The sequence below is a fragment of the Sphaerodactylus townsendi genome, linkage group LG06, assembly GCF_021028975.2.
Source record: "Sphaerodactylus townsendi isolate TG3544 linkage group LG06, MPM_Stown_v2.3, whole genome shotgun sequence".
NCBI classification, from domain to species: domain Eukaryota; kingdom Metazoa; phylum Chordata; class Lepidosauria; order Squamata; family Sphaerodactylidae; genus Sphaerodactylus; species Sphaerodactylus townsendi.
In genome coordinates this window covers 131,981,325-131,996,915 of record NC_059430.1, presented here as the reverse complement: position 1 = coordinate 131,996,915, position 15,591 = coordinate 131,981,325, and the positions used below count along the sequence as shown (strand labels likewise).

At 52.7% G+C, this 15,591-nt stretch overlaps 1 protein-coding gene across 2 annotated transcripts; it reads left to right on the top strand.

Moving 5' to 3' along the window:
• The first annotated feature begins 546 nt into the window (after positions 1–546).
• ZFP36 (ZFP36 ring finger protein) lies at positions 547–13,299 on the top strand. 2 transcript variants are annotated; one of them, XR_007244911.1, is made up of 3 exons: positions 547–739; positions 7,585–9,082; positions 13,285–13,299. XR_007244911.1 is itself a non-coding variant. In XM_048502111.1 (2 exons), exons 1-2 carry the CDS (start codon positions 704–706, stop codon positions 8,566–8,568), a joined length of 1,020 nt encoding a protein of 339 aa, XP_048358068.1. In that variant the 5' UTR covers positions 547–703; the 3' UTR covers positions 8,569–9,462. The 2 variants fall into 2 exon arrangements, 1 of the variants encoding a protein (XP_048358068.1); XM_048502111.1 differs by lacking the exon at positions 13,285–13,299 and having other exon boundaries at positions 7,585–9,462.
• The last annotated feature ends 2,292 nt before the right edge of the window (positions 13,300–15,591 follow it).

Genomic DNA, 15,591 nt, shown 5'->3' with positions numbered 1-15,591 from the left:
GAAGGGGCTGAATCCCCAAAGACCCCCATTTCTACTTGATCTTGGAAGAGATGATGATGGCTATTTGTGACACTGAATGTGTTTCTGTGCTTGCGTGAGAGCGTGCAAGACCTCTCTCTGCGTGGCCTCCGTGGAGGAGAGCGGTGGGCAGCCCCGCGTGGCCCCAGCAAACTCCGCCGGCCTCTGTGCCACCAAGAGTGGGCAGCCCCCGCCCCCCCCCCTCTGGGGCTGGCCGTTTGGGGGAGGGAAGGGGAGGGTCCTGGGAGGCGCAGGAGGGCGCGCAGCAATGCAGCCCTTTGCTCTTGGGGGGGAGGGAGGGGATCCAGCGGCAATTCCGGGAGGTGTCCAGCCGCCACCGGGAGGTTGGCAGCCGCTCTCCTCCCTTCCCCTCCCCGCGTGCCTCGGGTGCCGCTCCGCCCGCCGCCCTTTCCTGGCAGGTGCCTCCCCGCCCTCCCCCTCCGGCTCCCGGGGAGGGAGGGATGAGCTCATCGGGGGCGGGGCGCGGCTGAGCGGCTCTGGGTCCCCCCCCCCCCCCCCACTGCCGGCTGCGTGATCCGCTGTACTTAAGCGGCGGGCCGCGCTGCTGCGCCTCCAGAGCGCCGCCGCTGCCTTCGCGCCGCTCGCTCAGCTGGACGGACGGACGGGGCCGCCGACACCGCCAGCAGCAGCAGCAGCAAGCAACAACAGCCCTGCCCTGCCCGCCATGAGCTCCATCCTGGACGTCAGCACTTTGTACGAGGTGAGGCTCCGGTCCCGCCCCTGGTCACCCCCGGGCTCCCTCCTGCCTGCGCGCCCCTCGCAACTACGGCCCCCCTCCCCGCGGGGAGCCCCCGTCCGCGGCCCTGCCTTGGCACCGTTTTGTGCCGTGGGAGCGGGGGGCTCGGAGGGTCCGGCACCAGACGCTTCTCTTGTAGAAGCGGGCAGGCTTGGGAGCTAGGCAGAGTTCTGCGTCACCTCTCTGGCTGGGGGGTTTTGACAAACCCCTCGGAATGGCTTTTTTTTTTTTTTTTTTTTGCCACTTCTTTGTATCGGCGAAGTTGTCGTGTGCTGCCCGGACTTTTCCCAGACTGCTCCTTGTGGTTTTGTGACTTTAAACAAGGATTGGCGTTCAGGGTTCTGGATGGCATGATTTCATGTCGCCACTATTTGTTAAAATGCCTCCCTCCCTGCCACTCCACTCGGGCCAGGGGGGCTGAGAAGAAGAATTAAAGCACCCCCAGCTCAAACCAAGGACAGAGTGAGTTCTTGTTACGCCAGCTTAGTTTGAAGGGGGCAAAAGATGACCTGGGTAAAACACAGGTCTGTTCGCCATGTCAGATGGTAGTCTGGTGGAAATGAATGTTTTTGGTTTGGCGGAGCTGAAGAGCAGAATCGTTGCCAACAGGTGAGGTTGGGTTCGTCTCAGGAAGGCAAAGCTGAAAGCGACCTCTGAGCGGCAGTCGGACGACTGGGCGAGGGATCCCCTGTTCAAAAAATAAGGATTTAGGAGTTTGTTGTTAAAAAATTGGGCTTGCTTGAGGAACCGTCCAACAGATCTTTCTAGAAGCAAAAGGTTTATTTAAAAAGGTTGACGGCCATTTGGCCTTCCTTTTCCCTGGCCTGTTTTTCTGTTAAGAGAAGACTGGGGGAGGGATTATTTTGGTTTGGGCTGGGGTGGACAACTTTTTTTTTGCCTCATCTGAAAACTCTTCCTCTCCTCCCAAGAAAATCAAGTTGGCTCTGGGTGCTTAGGATCGACTCTTGGGATCCACATTTCTCAACGCTTTCCCTCTACCCCATTCCCTCAACCCAGAAATCTGGGAATTGTGCATCGATTTTAATCTGCCAGAAACACCCAGGATTCAAATCTGGTGTTTCTCTTGCTTCATCAAACACTTTGAGTTTCTTGAAAATGTTCAGGAGGGGGTGTTGACTTGACCGAAGGAGCAGGAGCTGACGGTGGCATTATACCGTGCTTTAGAGGTGTGTAGCACTAGTGGAGGCCCCCACCCTGTGCTCTAAGTCAGTGGCAGGGAACTTGCCTGTATTCCGACTTCTGTTCAGTTCGGGGGTGGCAGATAAGGGGTTGGCAGCAGCCTCCATGGAGAAGGTGTGTTTTGCAGAAGTTCTGAAACGAATGAGTGGCCCACACAGTCGTCCCAGCCGTGGTCGGTGCCTTGTGTGGCCAGAGATCTAATCGGAGGGGTTTGCCTCTCAAACCTGCCCCTCCTGAATGTTGGGAAAGGGAAACAAGAAGGATAATGCCGGGCATTGGCCTCGTACAGCCACCAAGATCAGCTCAATTCATATATTTAAGCCTTTACTAGCAGCCTTTCTCAAGGCAGCTTACAGTAGAAACAAAATGCTGCAAAAACAACAGTTTTACAGCCATAAAAGCCACAGTTTTGTTGTCAGCAGAATGCTTAATTCAGCCGGCAGCCATTGGTCAAGGGTGGCACGGAGAAATGAGGCCACCTGTCCCTCTGTGTTGGCCTTGAAGCACAGTTCGTGTGCCCCTGCCCTTTGGAGTGGCCCCGAGTGGATATGCAGGTGGATCTCCTCTGCCGGCAAAGTGTTTTTGAGGACTTTGAATAATGGCCAGCCCCACCACAAAGTCCTCTTGCGCAAACTCTGGTGAACCGAATGGGCGGTGCGCATGAATTGGAGTTGCACAAGAGTGTAACTATTTAGGAGCCCAAGTAGAAACAGGGTGGGGGGTGCGGCGGACGGGAATACTCTGATTTGGGTTGATCCTGCAGACTAGCCGGCCGGCCGGCCGGCCTGCCTCTAAGCAGAAAGGGGCTAATGTTCTCATGAACTTTTTAAAAAAAATCCGGCGTGTGGCCTGCAAGTTGAATCTTGTTCCTTTTTAAATTCCCCTTTCTTAAAATACTCTGCCCGGCCCATCTGCTCAGTCTGCCCCAGTGCTGTGAGGTTTGCATCTGTCTCCGTGGCCTAGAAATCATAATCCCCATTTATATAGATAGGCCTTTCCTGACAGACAGCTGGGCAGGAGGTAGAGTTGGTCAGCTGTGGGTTTATTAAGCACTAGCGAATTATCAGGGATGCTGAACACCACTGGAGGATTTCCCCAGTAGCCAGTAATCATCTCCCAGTTAATGCCAGAGCAGCGCCTCCCCCTTCTCCTGTATTATTTATCCCACTTCCTCGGATTCTGCTGAAGGGAGCACATGGTTGGGCCAAAGTTGCCACCCCTTGATTCTTCCAGGGTTGAGAAATCTCTGAACTGGTGTGTTTCGGGGGGAGTTAGTTGAAGCTTAACAGGGTGAAAAAAGGGGTGATTCTAGGAGGCCCTTTAAAAGTACTCGTCCTCCGGCGAAAATCAGATTTTGGTTGTAATGGAATTGCTCCCATGGTGGTTTTTTTTTTGGGGGGGGGGGTGGATTTCTCCCCCAGACTTCAGCCACATCACAGAAAAGCTGTGAAACTTATTGGAATTCCTTTTCTCACATAGGCCAAGGGAATTATTCACCTGTGGTTTGAAACACATTTGAGTCGGTTTCCCCCCCTAACTTGTCTTCCAAACTGAAGACCTACAGAAAAGACCTTGGCATACTTACTTGGACAGCATTTTAAACGAACCCTTCAGCTGCGGGGTGTGTGGGGCAGAGAGGCTGGCTAGCCCGGCTTGGTATGTCCCTTGCAAATAAGCCTTATGAATTCTGGAGGAGGGTGCGGTTTCTGGGCACACACACACCCTGCCTGTCCAGGAAGTGAGCGTGTGTGTGTGTGTGTGTGTGGTCAGCTAATCTCCACATTCCGTTCCTGTGTTCACACAGCTCTGTGCACTGCAGGCTGTTTGTGTGAGGGGGAAAATGCGTCTGGAGAAAATGCTCAAGCCATGGAAACCCCTCGCTCTTGGGACAGTTAAAACACTGGCCGAAATTATGGGCCCTCTTGAGGGGGAGGCTCTGGCTTGTCGCCCCTGGGGCTGAGGCAACGGGGGACAACGACATGACAAAGGCAAAAAAGAGCTTGATTTGTGGAAGGAAAGTGTGAAAACAGGAGTTGAATGTCCCAGTGAGAAAGCAGACTGGCACTGGCTGGATTTGTGTGTGTAAAGTGTCATTCAGTCAATGCGGATCTGTCAGCATGGTCAAGGCAAGAGATTTTGAAGAGGTGGTTTGCCATTTTCTGCCTCTGCCTGGGCCCGGAGAGTTTGGTGAGAACTGTGACTGGCCCAGGGTCAGCCAACAGGCTTCATGTGGAGGAGTGGGGATTGAGTCCAGTGTTCCCCATTAGATCTGAGTCTGCTGCTCTTAAGCACCCCTCTGGCTGTGGAGTTGCAGCCTCCTCAGACCAGGGAAACCAGTGGGTCTCGAAGATGCAAACCTGCTTGTGATTGCCCCAGAGTCCCCATCGCTGCTCCCACGCTTCCTCGCTTTGCTTTATTTTCAAGCTCCTGAGCCCCGATCTGGCTGGAAGCGCAGCCTAGCAGTTAGAGAGTCGGGACGCAGCTGGAGAGACTCCGGTGTGGCTTTTGTTTGCCATGGAACTTCCTTGACTGGGTCATAATTGTTCAGTCTAATCTGCCTCACGTAATTGTTGTGTGAGGAGACAGCGGAGGAGGGGAGAATTGCGGATGCCGCCCTGAGCTCATGGCAGGAAGGGCAGGGTCAAAAGGCAGGACAGGCAAGACCGACGTGCTGACCAGTTCTCTGTAGGGCTGCCGGCCTCCCGGTGGAGTTGCTGTTGCAACCGATCGCCCTGGGACAGAAATCAGTTTCCCTGGGGGAGGGGGCAGCTTTGGAGCACAGAGGCAGTAGCCTCTGAAGCCCCTCCCCTCCCCAAAACCCTCCCTCCCTGGCCTCTACTCCCCAGATCTCAGAGGTGGAGCTACAAGGGGGCCGGAGGGGGGGTGCGCGTTGCACCAGGCGCGCGCCTGGGGGAGGCAGCAAAAATTTCACGTTTGTTTTTTGTATTTTTTAGAGTTTTCAGTTTTTGGCTTGCAGGGGGCGCAGTGTTTAGGCTAGCAGCACCAAAATTTCAGGGAGTTTTCGGGGGACTCTCCTGATGATACCACCCAAGTTAGGCGAGGTTTGGTTCAGGGGATCCAAAGTTATGGACTCCCAAAGGGGGTGCCCCATCCCCGATTGTTTCCAATGGAAATGAATAGGAGATGGGGGCTACGCCTTTGAGAGTCCATAACTTTGGACCCCCTGAACCAAACTTCACCATACCTGAGTGGTATCATCAGGGGAGTCTCCTAAAGATACCCTGAAATTTTGATGCTACTAGCCTGAAAACTGCGCCCCCTACAGGCTGAAAACTGAAAAAAACACTAAAAAATACAAAAACCCACAAACAAACATGAAGGGAGTAAAACTCAGATTGTGCAACGGGCTCCATTTTCCCTAGCTACGCCTCTGCCAGATCTCCAACAATTTCCCAGCCCCCAGCTGGCAGCCCCAGTTTTCTCCCTTCATCCTCTGCAGCCTAATGCCCTTTCCTGGTGCCTCTTCCTGATTCCTCTTTCCCTCTTCTTTTACTCATCCCGTCCCGTGACCCCACAGTGCTGGCACCGGTCTGTAGGGCCGCTTTTCCTCCCATCCTGATTGGTTCCCCTGCCTTCCTTAGTGCCCACAATCAAGACATTCTGGGCTGTGCCCCTGTTCCTGTGCCAAGCTTGCAAAGGAGGAATGAAGGGAGCCTTCCACTGGGAAGAGGGGCGGGGAGGGGGTGCTTCTCTCTGTCTTCTTGCTGGATTTTGTCAAGCAGGAATTCTCACGTCTCCTGTCAAAGGCACTGAGTTCAGGCCTCAATTGGATTTATTTATCATGGAGGTGTGCTTTTTTGTGTTTTGGAGTTTAAAAATTTAAGCTATTTGTTGGCTTCAAATAAATGATTGAACCATGTCAGAAGGGGGGGGGATAATTTATTATTATTAACCCAATAATGCTTGGGAGCAGGCTGGGATGTTCTCCTGCCCCAACCCACAGAGAACAAACAGGGACGACTACAAAGAGCCCACTACCCTGAGACGTGCCTAAAATAACTCCTTGGTGGGGATGCCGCATCTCGCGGTCAGAGGGGAAAGATCTCCCCATCAGGGAAATGAGGAAACGTGCATTGAAAATAACTCACTCCAAGAAGCGAGGGAGTGGGCGTCACCCAAGTGCCAATGAGGATGCTCCCCCCCAGTTCTCCCCCCCCTTATGCCAACTTCTGGTTCCACTGTCGCATAGCAGCTGTTTCTCTCTGGCGTAGCCCCAATTCGATTTAAAAATAGCTCCAGCCCAACCTACCCAGAATGTCTCAAACAACCTGACGTCACCCTCGGCTCAGTCGCAATGCTTGGTTTGCTTGTGGAGCCTCTTGTTTCTTTCTTTCCTTCCCCCCCTCTTCTACAACCTGCCCTACAATAGCAAATCCTCTACAGGGAAAAGAAGGGGGAAGCGGTGTCCCACACAGAGAGAGAGAGAGAAAGCCAGGATGATCACATCCTACAACCCCACACGGGCCCAGATCTTGTTGAAGAAGAAGAGTTTGGATTTCTATCCCCCCTTTCTCTCCTGCAGGAGACTCAAAGGGGCTGACAATCTCCTTGCCCTTCCCCCCTCACAACAAACACTAATGAGGTAAAGAGAGAGCTCCGAGAAGCTGTGTCTAGCCCAAGGTCACCCAGCTGGCGTGTGTGGGAGTGTGCAGGCTAATCTGAATTCCCCAGATAAGCCTCCACAGCTCAGGCGGCAGAGCTGGGAGTCAAACCCGGTTCCTCCAGATTAGATACATGAGCTCTTAACCTCCTACGCCACTGGTGCTCACTGCTGCACTGTTGGAGAATCTTGGGCATGCCGATTCACACGTGCACGCTTTTTGTGGCTTGCGAGTGTGCGAATGGGCTTCCTCAAACCAGGGCGGATTCCCTGGCTCCGTCTCTGTAGTGTTCAGGGGCTCAGTTGAGGACTGATTCCCACTTGGCCTTTTGTACCACCCAAAACCATCTGCCCAAGGATGGACGCCCGGCCGCCGGAGGTTGTCTTTTTGCGTGGTTTGATCCTGCTGCCAGGGATGACCAGCCCCATTTGACAGAATTTGGGGGGCAGAGAAAAAGGCAACCTCTGGGGCCTGGTACAGAGACGGGAGGGCAGTGCCCGGAGCTGGAAGTCTCTCTTCATAATAGGGCTGCCAAATCCAGGGTGGGAAATGGTTGAGGATTTGCGGGTCAAACCTTGAGGTGGGGAGGGGCTCCAGAGGGCCATGATGCCATGTAGTCTACCCCCCAAAAAGCAGCCATTTCCCCACTGTTGCCTGGCGACCAGTTACAATCCCAGGCGTTCTCCCAGCCCCACCTGGAGGCTGCACAGCCCCCCGACTTCCAAAGGGAGTGAAGGTGGTGGGGAGTGACTGGCAGCCATTTTTTCAAACTCCCCACACTTACCAGACTTACTGTGGTTTGGGGGAGGAATGGTTTTACACCCCGCCCCTGTTTCTGGACATGGCTGTCATCTGGATACTGACCTCTCCCTTTCGTCCTCTAACAGCAGCTATAAGTGACCAGAGTAGATGGGGGGGGGGGGGACATCTCGTTTGGGGGGTTCACACTTTGGGACTAACGCCTCATTCTTCTTCTCCTTCCTCCAGAACCTGCTCAACCTGTCCCTGAGTGAAGAGCATGACGCGACAGGATGCCACCTCTCCCGGCGTCACTCCGCCTGCTCCTCAGACACGCCTTACAGCAGTGGGGACCCTTCCCCCGTCTGGCCCCTGCGCACCCACTGGAGCCCCAGCGCTGAGCAGCTGCACCCCATGGCCGAGGAGTCCCGGCGCCCCCCTCTGCGCCCGGACCGCTCTGTCAGCCTCATCGAGGGCAAGGCCCTGCCGCCCCCTCCGCCGGGCTTCCCGCCTCTCAAGCTGGGCCCCCAGGCCACGGCCATCTCCTCGCGGTACAAGACGGAGCTGTGCCGCACGTTCAGCGAGACGGGCAAGTGCAAGTACGGGGCCAAGTGCCAGTTTGCCCACGGCACGGCCGAGCTGCGCACGCTGACCCGCCACCCCAAGTACAAGACGGTGCTGTGCCACAAGTTCTTCCAGCACGGGGACTGCCCCTACGGATCCCGGTGCCACTTCATCCACTACCCCGAGGAGGCCCGCTTCCACTCGGCCGGCTCTTCGCCGCAGCTCCTGCGCCAGAGTGTCAGTTACTCCGAGGGGCCGGTTGCCCTCCGAGCATCTCCTCTGCCCGGCTTCCCTGATCCCGCCTCCTTTGCCCGGGCTCCGTCGACCTCGCCGCCACCCGACCTCCTTTCTCCGACGTTGGGCCGCCTGAACTCGGAGCCCGTCCCTCGCAATTCCACCCTGGGCGAGGCCACCTCTGGCTCCAGGGGGTGCTTGTGCCGCTGCAGACAGTCCTCTGGCGTCCTCAACCCCCTCTACCTCTCTGCTGCCCCCGGCACGCCCGTCTCAGCAGCCTCGGCTCTGCCTCGAACCCCCTCCGACAGCTCCCTCTCTGACCTGGGCAGCTCCAGCGGCTCCGACTCGCCGGTCTTTGAGATGCCAACCCCCAGCAGGCTGGGGGGAAGCGCTCACCGGCTGCCTATCTTCAACCGGCTTTCTGTCTCAGACTGAGGGGCACGGACTCGAACGGATCAGTTTCTCAATTGATGTCTGTCTAAGATTTTCTCAAGGGGGGGGGGCGGGGGTTGGTTGGTGGCTGCTGACTGCCTCTTCCGAGTGGGGGCAGCCTGTGAATTCTCATCCTGCTGTGCAAATGAGCCCTGCATGGATCTGACAGGGCAGAAGACCCCGTTCCTTGCCCTCCACGTCTCGTTTCTGCCCCATAGTGCCTACAGAGGGCTGCTGTTTTAAGAACCCGACTTGGTTGGAAGGCTGAGTTGGAAGGGGGCTCGTGTGTCTGGCAGGGAGACCAGCAGGGGGCCTTTTGCTCTTGGACGGGGCGCCAAGATTCTTTCTGCTTGCTCACGTAGATAGTTTCAAAGGGCAGCCATGTTGGCCTGCAGTAGAAAAGTTACGAGTTGGGTCCAGGAGCACCTTACAGACCAACAAGATTTTGGGGGTGTGAGCTCTTGAGAGCCAAAGTTCCTGTCAGCAGCATCTCATCTGTGTGTGTGTGTGTGTGTGTGTCCCCCCCCCCCCCCCCCCCGCCCCAACACTGCTAGACGTGACCTGCCTGCCTTCTTTCCCCTCCATCAGGGCAGCGTCCAGAAGCCAAGAAAGCAAATCAGATACCTTCAAGTTCTGTTCAGTGATAAGCTGGAAGCGAAGGCATGCGGGCACATTCCTTCATCTCTTTTGCAGGCTGATAGAAAGTGAGAAGGAAGGAGTGCGGGAGCCACCGAGAGAAGGGATTGGGGTTCGGTGGCTGCTGTCGCTTTATCGGGCTGGTTTGGCCCAAGATCTGCTCTGGGCTTTCTTGCCTTAGATCACATAACCAGAGGTAAAAAGAAAAAAGAAAAAAAGCTGTGCCTTGTAGGAAAAGTGCCACTTCAGAAGTTTGGTTAGCAGGGAGGCAGAATGGAGAGGAAAATCGAGATGCCAGCAAGGCTGAACGATCAGCAAGATGCCAGCAAGGCTGAACTATCTGCCTCTCCAACTGTTTCCTCCCGCCCAAGCCTAGAGTTGAGATGCAGCCAGTAGGATAAGCACCCAGCCCAGTTCCTTCCGTTGAGACAAGCCCACCAGTATTAAAAAATTTGCCACCTCCTGGATGAACTTCCCAGAGGAATATGGGGGAGGAGGGCACATTGTTTTATCTCCCCCCCCCCCCATTTCCCCAAAGTCTTTAGTCACGTCTGAGGAGAGACAGAACTGTTGTCTCTTTTATCGGGAAGGGGACATTTGGTGTCTGCGCATTTTCCACCAACCTGTCCTTAGTTGCACCTGAGTCTAGGGGTGGGAAGTTGACAGTTTAGTGTATTCCTACTTATGTAGCAGATATAGCAGAAATACCTTTCTGGTTGAGAAGATGGAAAAGGTACAGGCGTGAGTGTGAGAGACCATCTTAAGGGCTGGTTTGTGTTTGTTTAATGTCCTTCCCCATTTAAACCAGTCTTCTTTCTTGACTAAGTACTGTGAAATTCCCTCAGGTAACAAGAGGTTTTGCATTTTGGTGTGTGGGCCGGGACGGAGCGGTTTCCCCTGTTCCCAGGCCTCCCAATCTCACCAGGAAGGGGGTGCTACCCTTTAACCGAACTCGTGTGACTTTCCTCAGTTTCCCAGGTGGACAAACTTTAAGTAGACCTACGGGGAGGCTCAGAAACTTGATTCTGAAACCAGCTGGCTGGCGAACAAGACAATCCTGGCCAAACCAGCAGAAGTCTCTGCTGTAGAAGATTCTGTTAGGGTAGACCCTGGCATTAGTCGTGCGTATCTGAGTTGTAAACCATTCTGCGTCCAAGGACTGAATCCAGCCTTTGCTTATTTGGCAGGATCAGTTGTCTCTAGATCAGTGGTGGCGAACCTTTGGCACTCCAGATGTTATGGACTACAATTCCCATCAGCCCAATTGGCCATGCTGGCAGGGGCTGATGGGAATTGTGAATCAGAACCCTGTCCTGATAATTCAATAACATCCTTTCTTCAGACTCTGGTTTGTTTACACAATTGTGGGGCTAATCAGAAGTTGGAGTGTGTGGTCGGAGCCCCTGGACAACGAGGGGCTGCTTGCACCGTTGCAACGTAAAACCAAAACACCGCAGTTCCATATAGGCATGAAGAAGTAGCAGGGTCTGTTTTTTAAAGTGAGTGCTAAGCAAGGGGTGTTGATTCCAGGTAGTTGCAGATTCCCAATTCAGAAACCATCTTGAAATTAGAAATAAGACCTCTCCTCATTATTGCTAAAATCAACCAAAGTCTGCTGTGGTCGAGGAAATCTTCGTGCGCTTTGCCATTTCACACCCATTTTTGCGCACCTGGCCAGCAGCGAACAGTGAGGAGGAGATGGGGAAGGGGGGAATCCAATTGTTTTACTTTTCTAAATCAAGATTCATGTTAAACTTAATCACCCGCATATAACTGTTGTGTTGTGGTTTTGTTTTTGTTTTTTTGGTGTGTGTGTGTTGTAAAAGAGGCCCTCAATGTTTACCTTGTAATAATGCAAACCAAAACAAAAAAACTATTTATAGACTCTTATTTATTCAAAACAGAATTTTATATTATATTTATCTTTTTTGTAATATTCCAAAATAATATTATATATATATATATATATAAATATATTTTCATGTGTTGGAAAAAATTGCAAAAAAACCCTGTGCTAAAATTGTTTTTTTAAAAGTTTGCTATTTCCTTTGGTATAGTATTTCTGTTCTGAATCTCAGAAAAAAAAAAGCCGAATAATGGTGCAACTGATATTAAATAATAAAGAAATTTCAGAGATCAGAAGGCCTGGTTCTGATTGTGATTTTTTGTCCTGTTCACAAATGCAATTAGATCCTCCCTCCCTCACTATACACTGAAAAGAGACAAATAATTATCTTTACAACATCATTGTAAGGTAGGGCAGTCCAATTATTTCCCCCAGGTTGTAATGGACATCTAAGGCTGAGAAATAAATCACCACCCCATGCATACTTCCCCTCCTCAGCTCTCTGAAAGAGGAACCAGTTCTCGCTTTTATGCAATATATGGTTCCTTTTTTGTGTCTTTTGAAGGTCAGAGGGAAAAGCGTCACAGAAGTTTTCTTCTAAAAACAACCAGAGCGGGGAGAGGTTTCTTCCCAGGGTCAAGACTGAACTGAACACATGGGGAGGCCTGGAGGTGTGGGGCGGGGGTGGACACTGAGTGGGCTTGTCTTCTTGGTTGTCCTTGGCCCTTTCCCCACCTACCGTTTGCTGCGCGCTACTGCCCCCAAATAGCGCATGGTCCAGCGGTGCTCCCCACGAGTCCGGGCGGCGACAACGCAGCCGCCCCGACTCTGCTCTCTAACGTCCCTTCAGCGTGCGTCATTTCTGACACTGAAGAAAACGGCACCTTCTGACTGCCCCGCACAGAGCGTGGGGCAGTGGGGAACACGACCTCGGGGTGGAAATCGCTCGCGCTCAGAGTAACACGCTGCAAAAAGTAAGTGGGGAAAGGCCCGTTGTTAGCAGTTTTGTAGTTCGTTCAAAGCTGGTGCCAACCTCCTCCTGCAAAGAGGTCCAGGGCCTGGGAGTTCCACAGGCATCAATCTCCAGAGGCATTCAAGGGAGGAACTGTGGCTCAGTGGCAGAGCACCGGCTTCCATCCAGCTCAAACCCTGGCACCCTCATTTAAAGGATCTGGCAGTAGATGATGAGAAAGTCCGCTCCTAGAGACCACGGAGAGCTGTTGCCAGTCAGAGTAGAGAAAACTGACTTTGACGCACCAAAAGCCTAATTCAGCGGAAAACAGCCTCATGTTTACATTTGTGAGATCTCCCTGACCCTCCCATCCTCTTTGGTTTGTGTCTCGACTAGGGATTGCCTGGGAACTGGAGAGGCTGCGCTGTGGATCTGGAGTCTCCATGCGACTGGTGTTTGCACAAGAATTTTGCACAATTGAGCAGCAGAATTCCTGCCCGGCCGGCCGGCCAGCCTGCCTATCTTGGACCTTCTGAGCTACCCAAGAACACCTTGTGCTGTTGTGCAGTTGGGATCTGCGTCATGTTGATGCAGCACAGGGTGCGGCCTGAACACATTCCAGTGGCCTTAGGCACCTGTACAGAGAACGCTCATTTAATCACCCTGACCCTACCCAGACTGGAAGAACCTGCCGGTCAAATTGCTGGTCCCGCTGGCTCAACACCGCTTTCGGTAAACAGCTCTGCCTTGGGTGCAAAAGCCACTCCTAATCTAGAGAAACAAAACAAAGGCTCCAGCCAAGAATTTTGAAGTGGGTGGGTGGGTTGCCCTGTGCCCGGACTTCTTGGTGTGGTTACATCATATGACAGTGATAGCGAACCTTTTCGAGGCCGACTGCCCAAATTGCAACCCAAAACCCACTTATTTATTGCAAAGCGCCAACACGGCAATTTAACCTGAATACTGAGGTTTTCGTTTAGAAAAAACGGTTGGCTCCGAGGCGTGCGTTACTGGGGAGTAAGCTTGGTGCTAGTCGTTGGCTTTGCTTTGAAGAAACCGTGCAACTCTTCGAATGGGTGAATCACAACCCTAGGAGGGTTTACTCAGAAGCAAGCCCCATTGCCAGCAACCGAGCTTACTCCCAGGTAAAGGATAGCGCTTTAGTTCTTTGCATGAAAATCAGTGGGGTTTAACAGCGCTTAACAGGGTTACCTACACTGCTTCCCCAAAACTAGGTCTTAAGTTTAATGCTAATAATCGAGCCCAGCAGCCCAGGCCAGCCTAGATGTGTGTGTGTGTGGGGGGGGGGTGATTCCCGCCCACATGACAAACTCTGTGCGTGCCCACAGAGAGGGCTCTGAGTGCCACCTCTGGCACCTGTGCCATAGGTTCGCCACCACTGTCATATGACATCTCTCCATCCAGAAGACTGTAGCTCTGTGGAATGAGACAGTCCAGCAAAGAAAGTAAAAGACCCACAAATGATCCCCAAGGAGAGTTTATGATAAACTCGAAAAGGTTTCTGGCCCTCTAGTTTTTATTTTATTTAAATCATTTGATGCCGCCTTTCCACTCCATCGGGCTCCCCAAGACAGTGCACATAACAATATTATGACAATTAGCAAACATTTACAATTATAAAATAAGCTTATAACAAAACAAAGCTCTTCAGCTGAAACTTGGGCAGTTACACCAGATTCAGGCCAGCTTAAATGTGAGGCGTGTGTGTTTCCTTCAAGGCAAATGGTGTGGTTTTTCGTAAGAAGGAAAAGCTAGACAGTTGTCATGTTTTGCCATGACTTCTTATCCACACCCCAAATGCACACCAGGTCAAACCCAACCAAGTACCATCCTTTGGAAGAGGTTCTCAGAGACAATGCTCGTTTTACACTGATTTTAAAAAGCCCCGCGGTTTTCTCTCAAAAGGAAAAATACCAGTCCTATTCTCAGAGGCCCTTTGCCTTCAGGTCACTTTAAGAAACTGTTCTGCCTGAGCTGCCACCCCACCATCCAGAATTGGAACTGATTTCCAGACCACAGATCTCAGTTCCAGAAGAAATGACCGTTCTGGAGTGCTCCACCCCCATATCTCCAGGAATTTCCCAAACTGGAGTTGGCAACTCTACCACTGGCCTACAGGTATCTGTTTTTGGTCCTGTCTCAGTGTCTGGGAGGCAAGCAGCAGGTGTCACCAATCCCAAGATTAATCCTGTTCCTCCAGGGGGGAGGGAGAAGAATAAGAAGAGTTTGGATTTATATCCCCCCTTTCTCTCCTGCAGGAGACTCAAAGGGGCTGACAATCTCCTTGCCCTTCCCCGCTCACAACAAACACCCTGTGAGGTGGGTGGGGCTGAGAGAGCTCCGAGAAGCTGTGACTAGCCCAAGGTCACCCAGCTGGCGTGTCTGGGAGTGCACAGGCTAATCTGAATCCCCCAGATAAGCCTCCACAACTCAAGTGGCAGAGCTGGGAATCAAACCCGGTTGCTCCAGATCAGAGTGCACCTGCTCTTAGCCACTACGCCACTGCTGCCCCCCACCCTGGACTCCACCATCCCATTGGGTGCGTGACCCCTGCATTGAAAGGGTGTTCTGTCCCAGACGTGCTCACTCAGTGATCTGGGCTGACCCAAAGCGGCCATGGTTCCTCAGATTCGATGGGTCAGCAAGCTGTGGGCCACATGCCACATCACCCCGTGCTTCCCCTCTGCCACACGGCTCCTCGCAAGGGGAAACGCTGTGGGCTTGCAAATGCCAAGTTCCTTGTTCTGTGTCCTCCAAAGGCCAGAAATCCCCTTCTCAGAAATGTTGCTGACGGAGAATGGTTTCTTCTGAACATCAAGCAGGAACTAAATGCTGGGTGGCCGGGGGGGGGGGGGGGAATTTGGCTGAGCTCATCAGCCCCTCTGAATTGTGGCATTTAACAAAATGCACTTATGACTTCAAAATGACTCTGTTGCTGCTCCCTGTATCAGCATGCTCTATATTGCACCCTAGCCTACCAGTGAGGGCCGTTGTGAGGAGGCAGCAGAGAGCAACACTAGGCCTCTTGGACGGAGCTCATTTGAGGCAGGGTGAAATAAAACTGACATATGCATTTTTATAAAATAAAAAACTGTTACATTTAAATTCTGCTCAGATGCACGGAACTCAACAGTATTATTATTCATTTCAGCCATACCCCATTTCCTTCTCAGTGGGGACTCACAGCACCTCACAGAATTCTCCTTGTCAGTGTCTACATTTTAATTCCACAACAACCATGTGAGGTAGGTTAGGCTGAGAATGACCAGCCCAAAGTCACCCAAACTTCACAACAACCCTGTGCAGCAGCAGAGAGCAGATGACTTCCACTGCAGGGCAGGGAGTCAGACCCGGGTCTCCCAAATCTACCTATTTGCTCACCACCACTTGCCTGCAACCTGCATTGTATTGTCGAAGGCTTTCATGGCTGGAATCACTGGGGTGCTGTGTGGTTCCCAGGCTGTATGGCCGTGTTCAGACTGAAGATGCCAGCCACAGATGCAGGCGAAACGTCAGGAGAGAATGCTGCTAGAACACGGCCAGACAGCCCGGGAACCACACAGCACCCCAA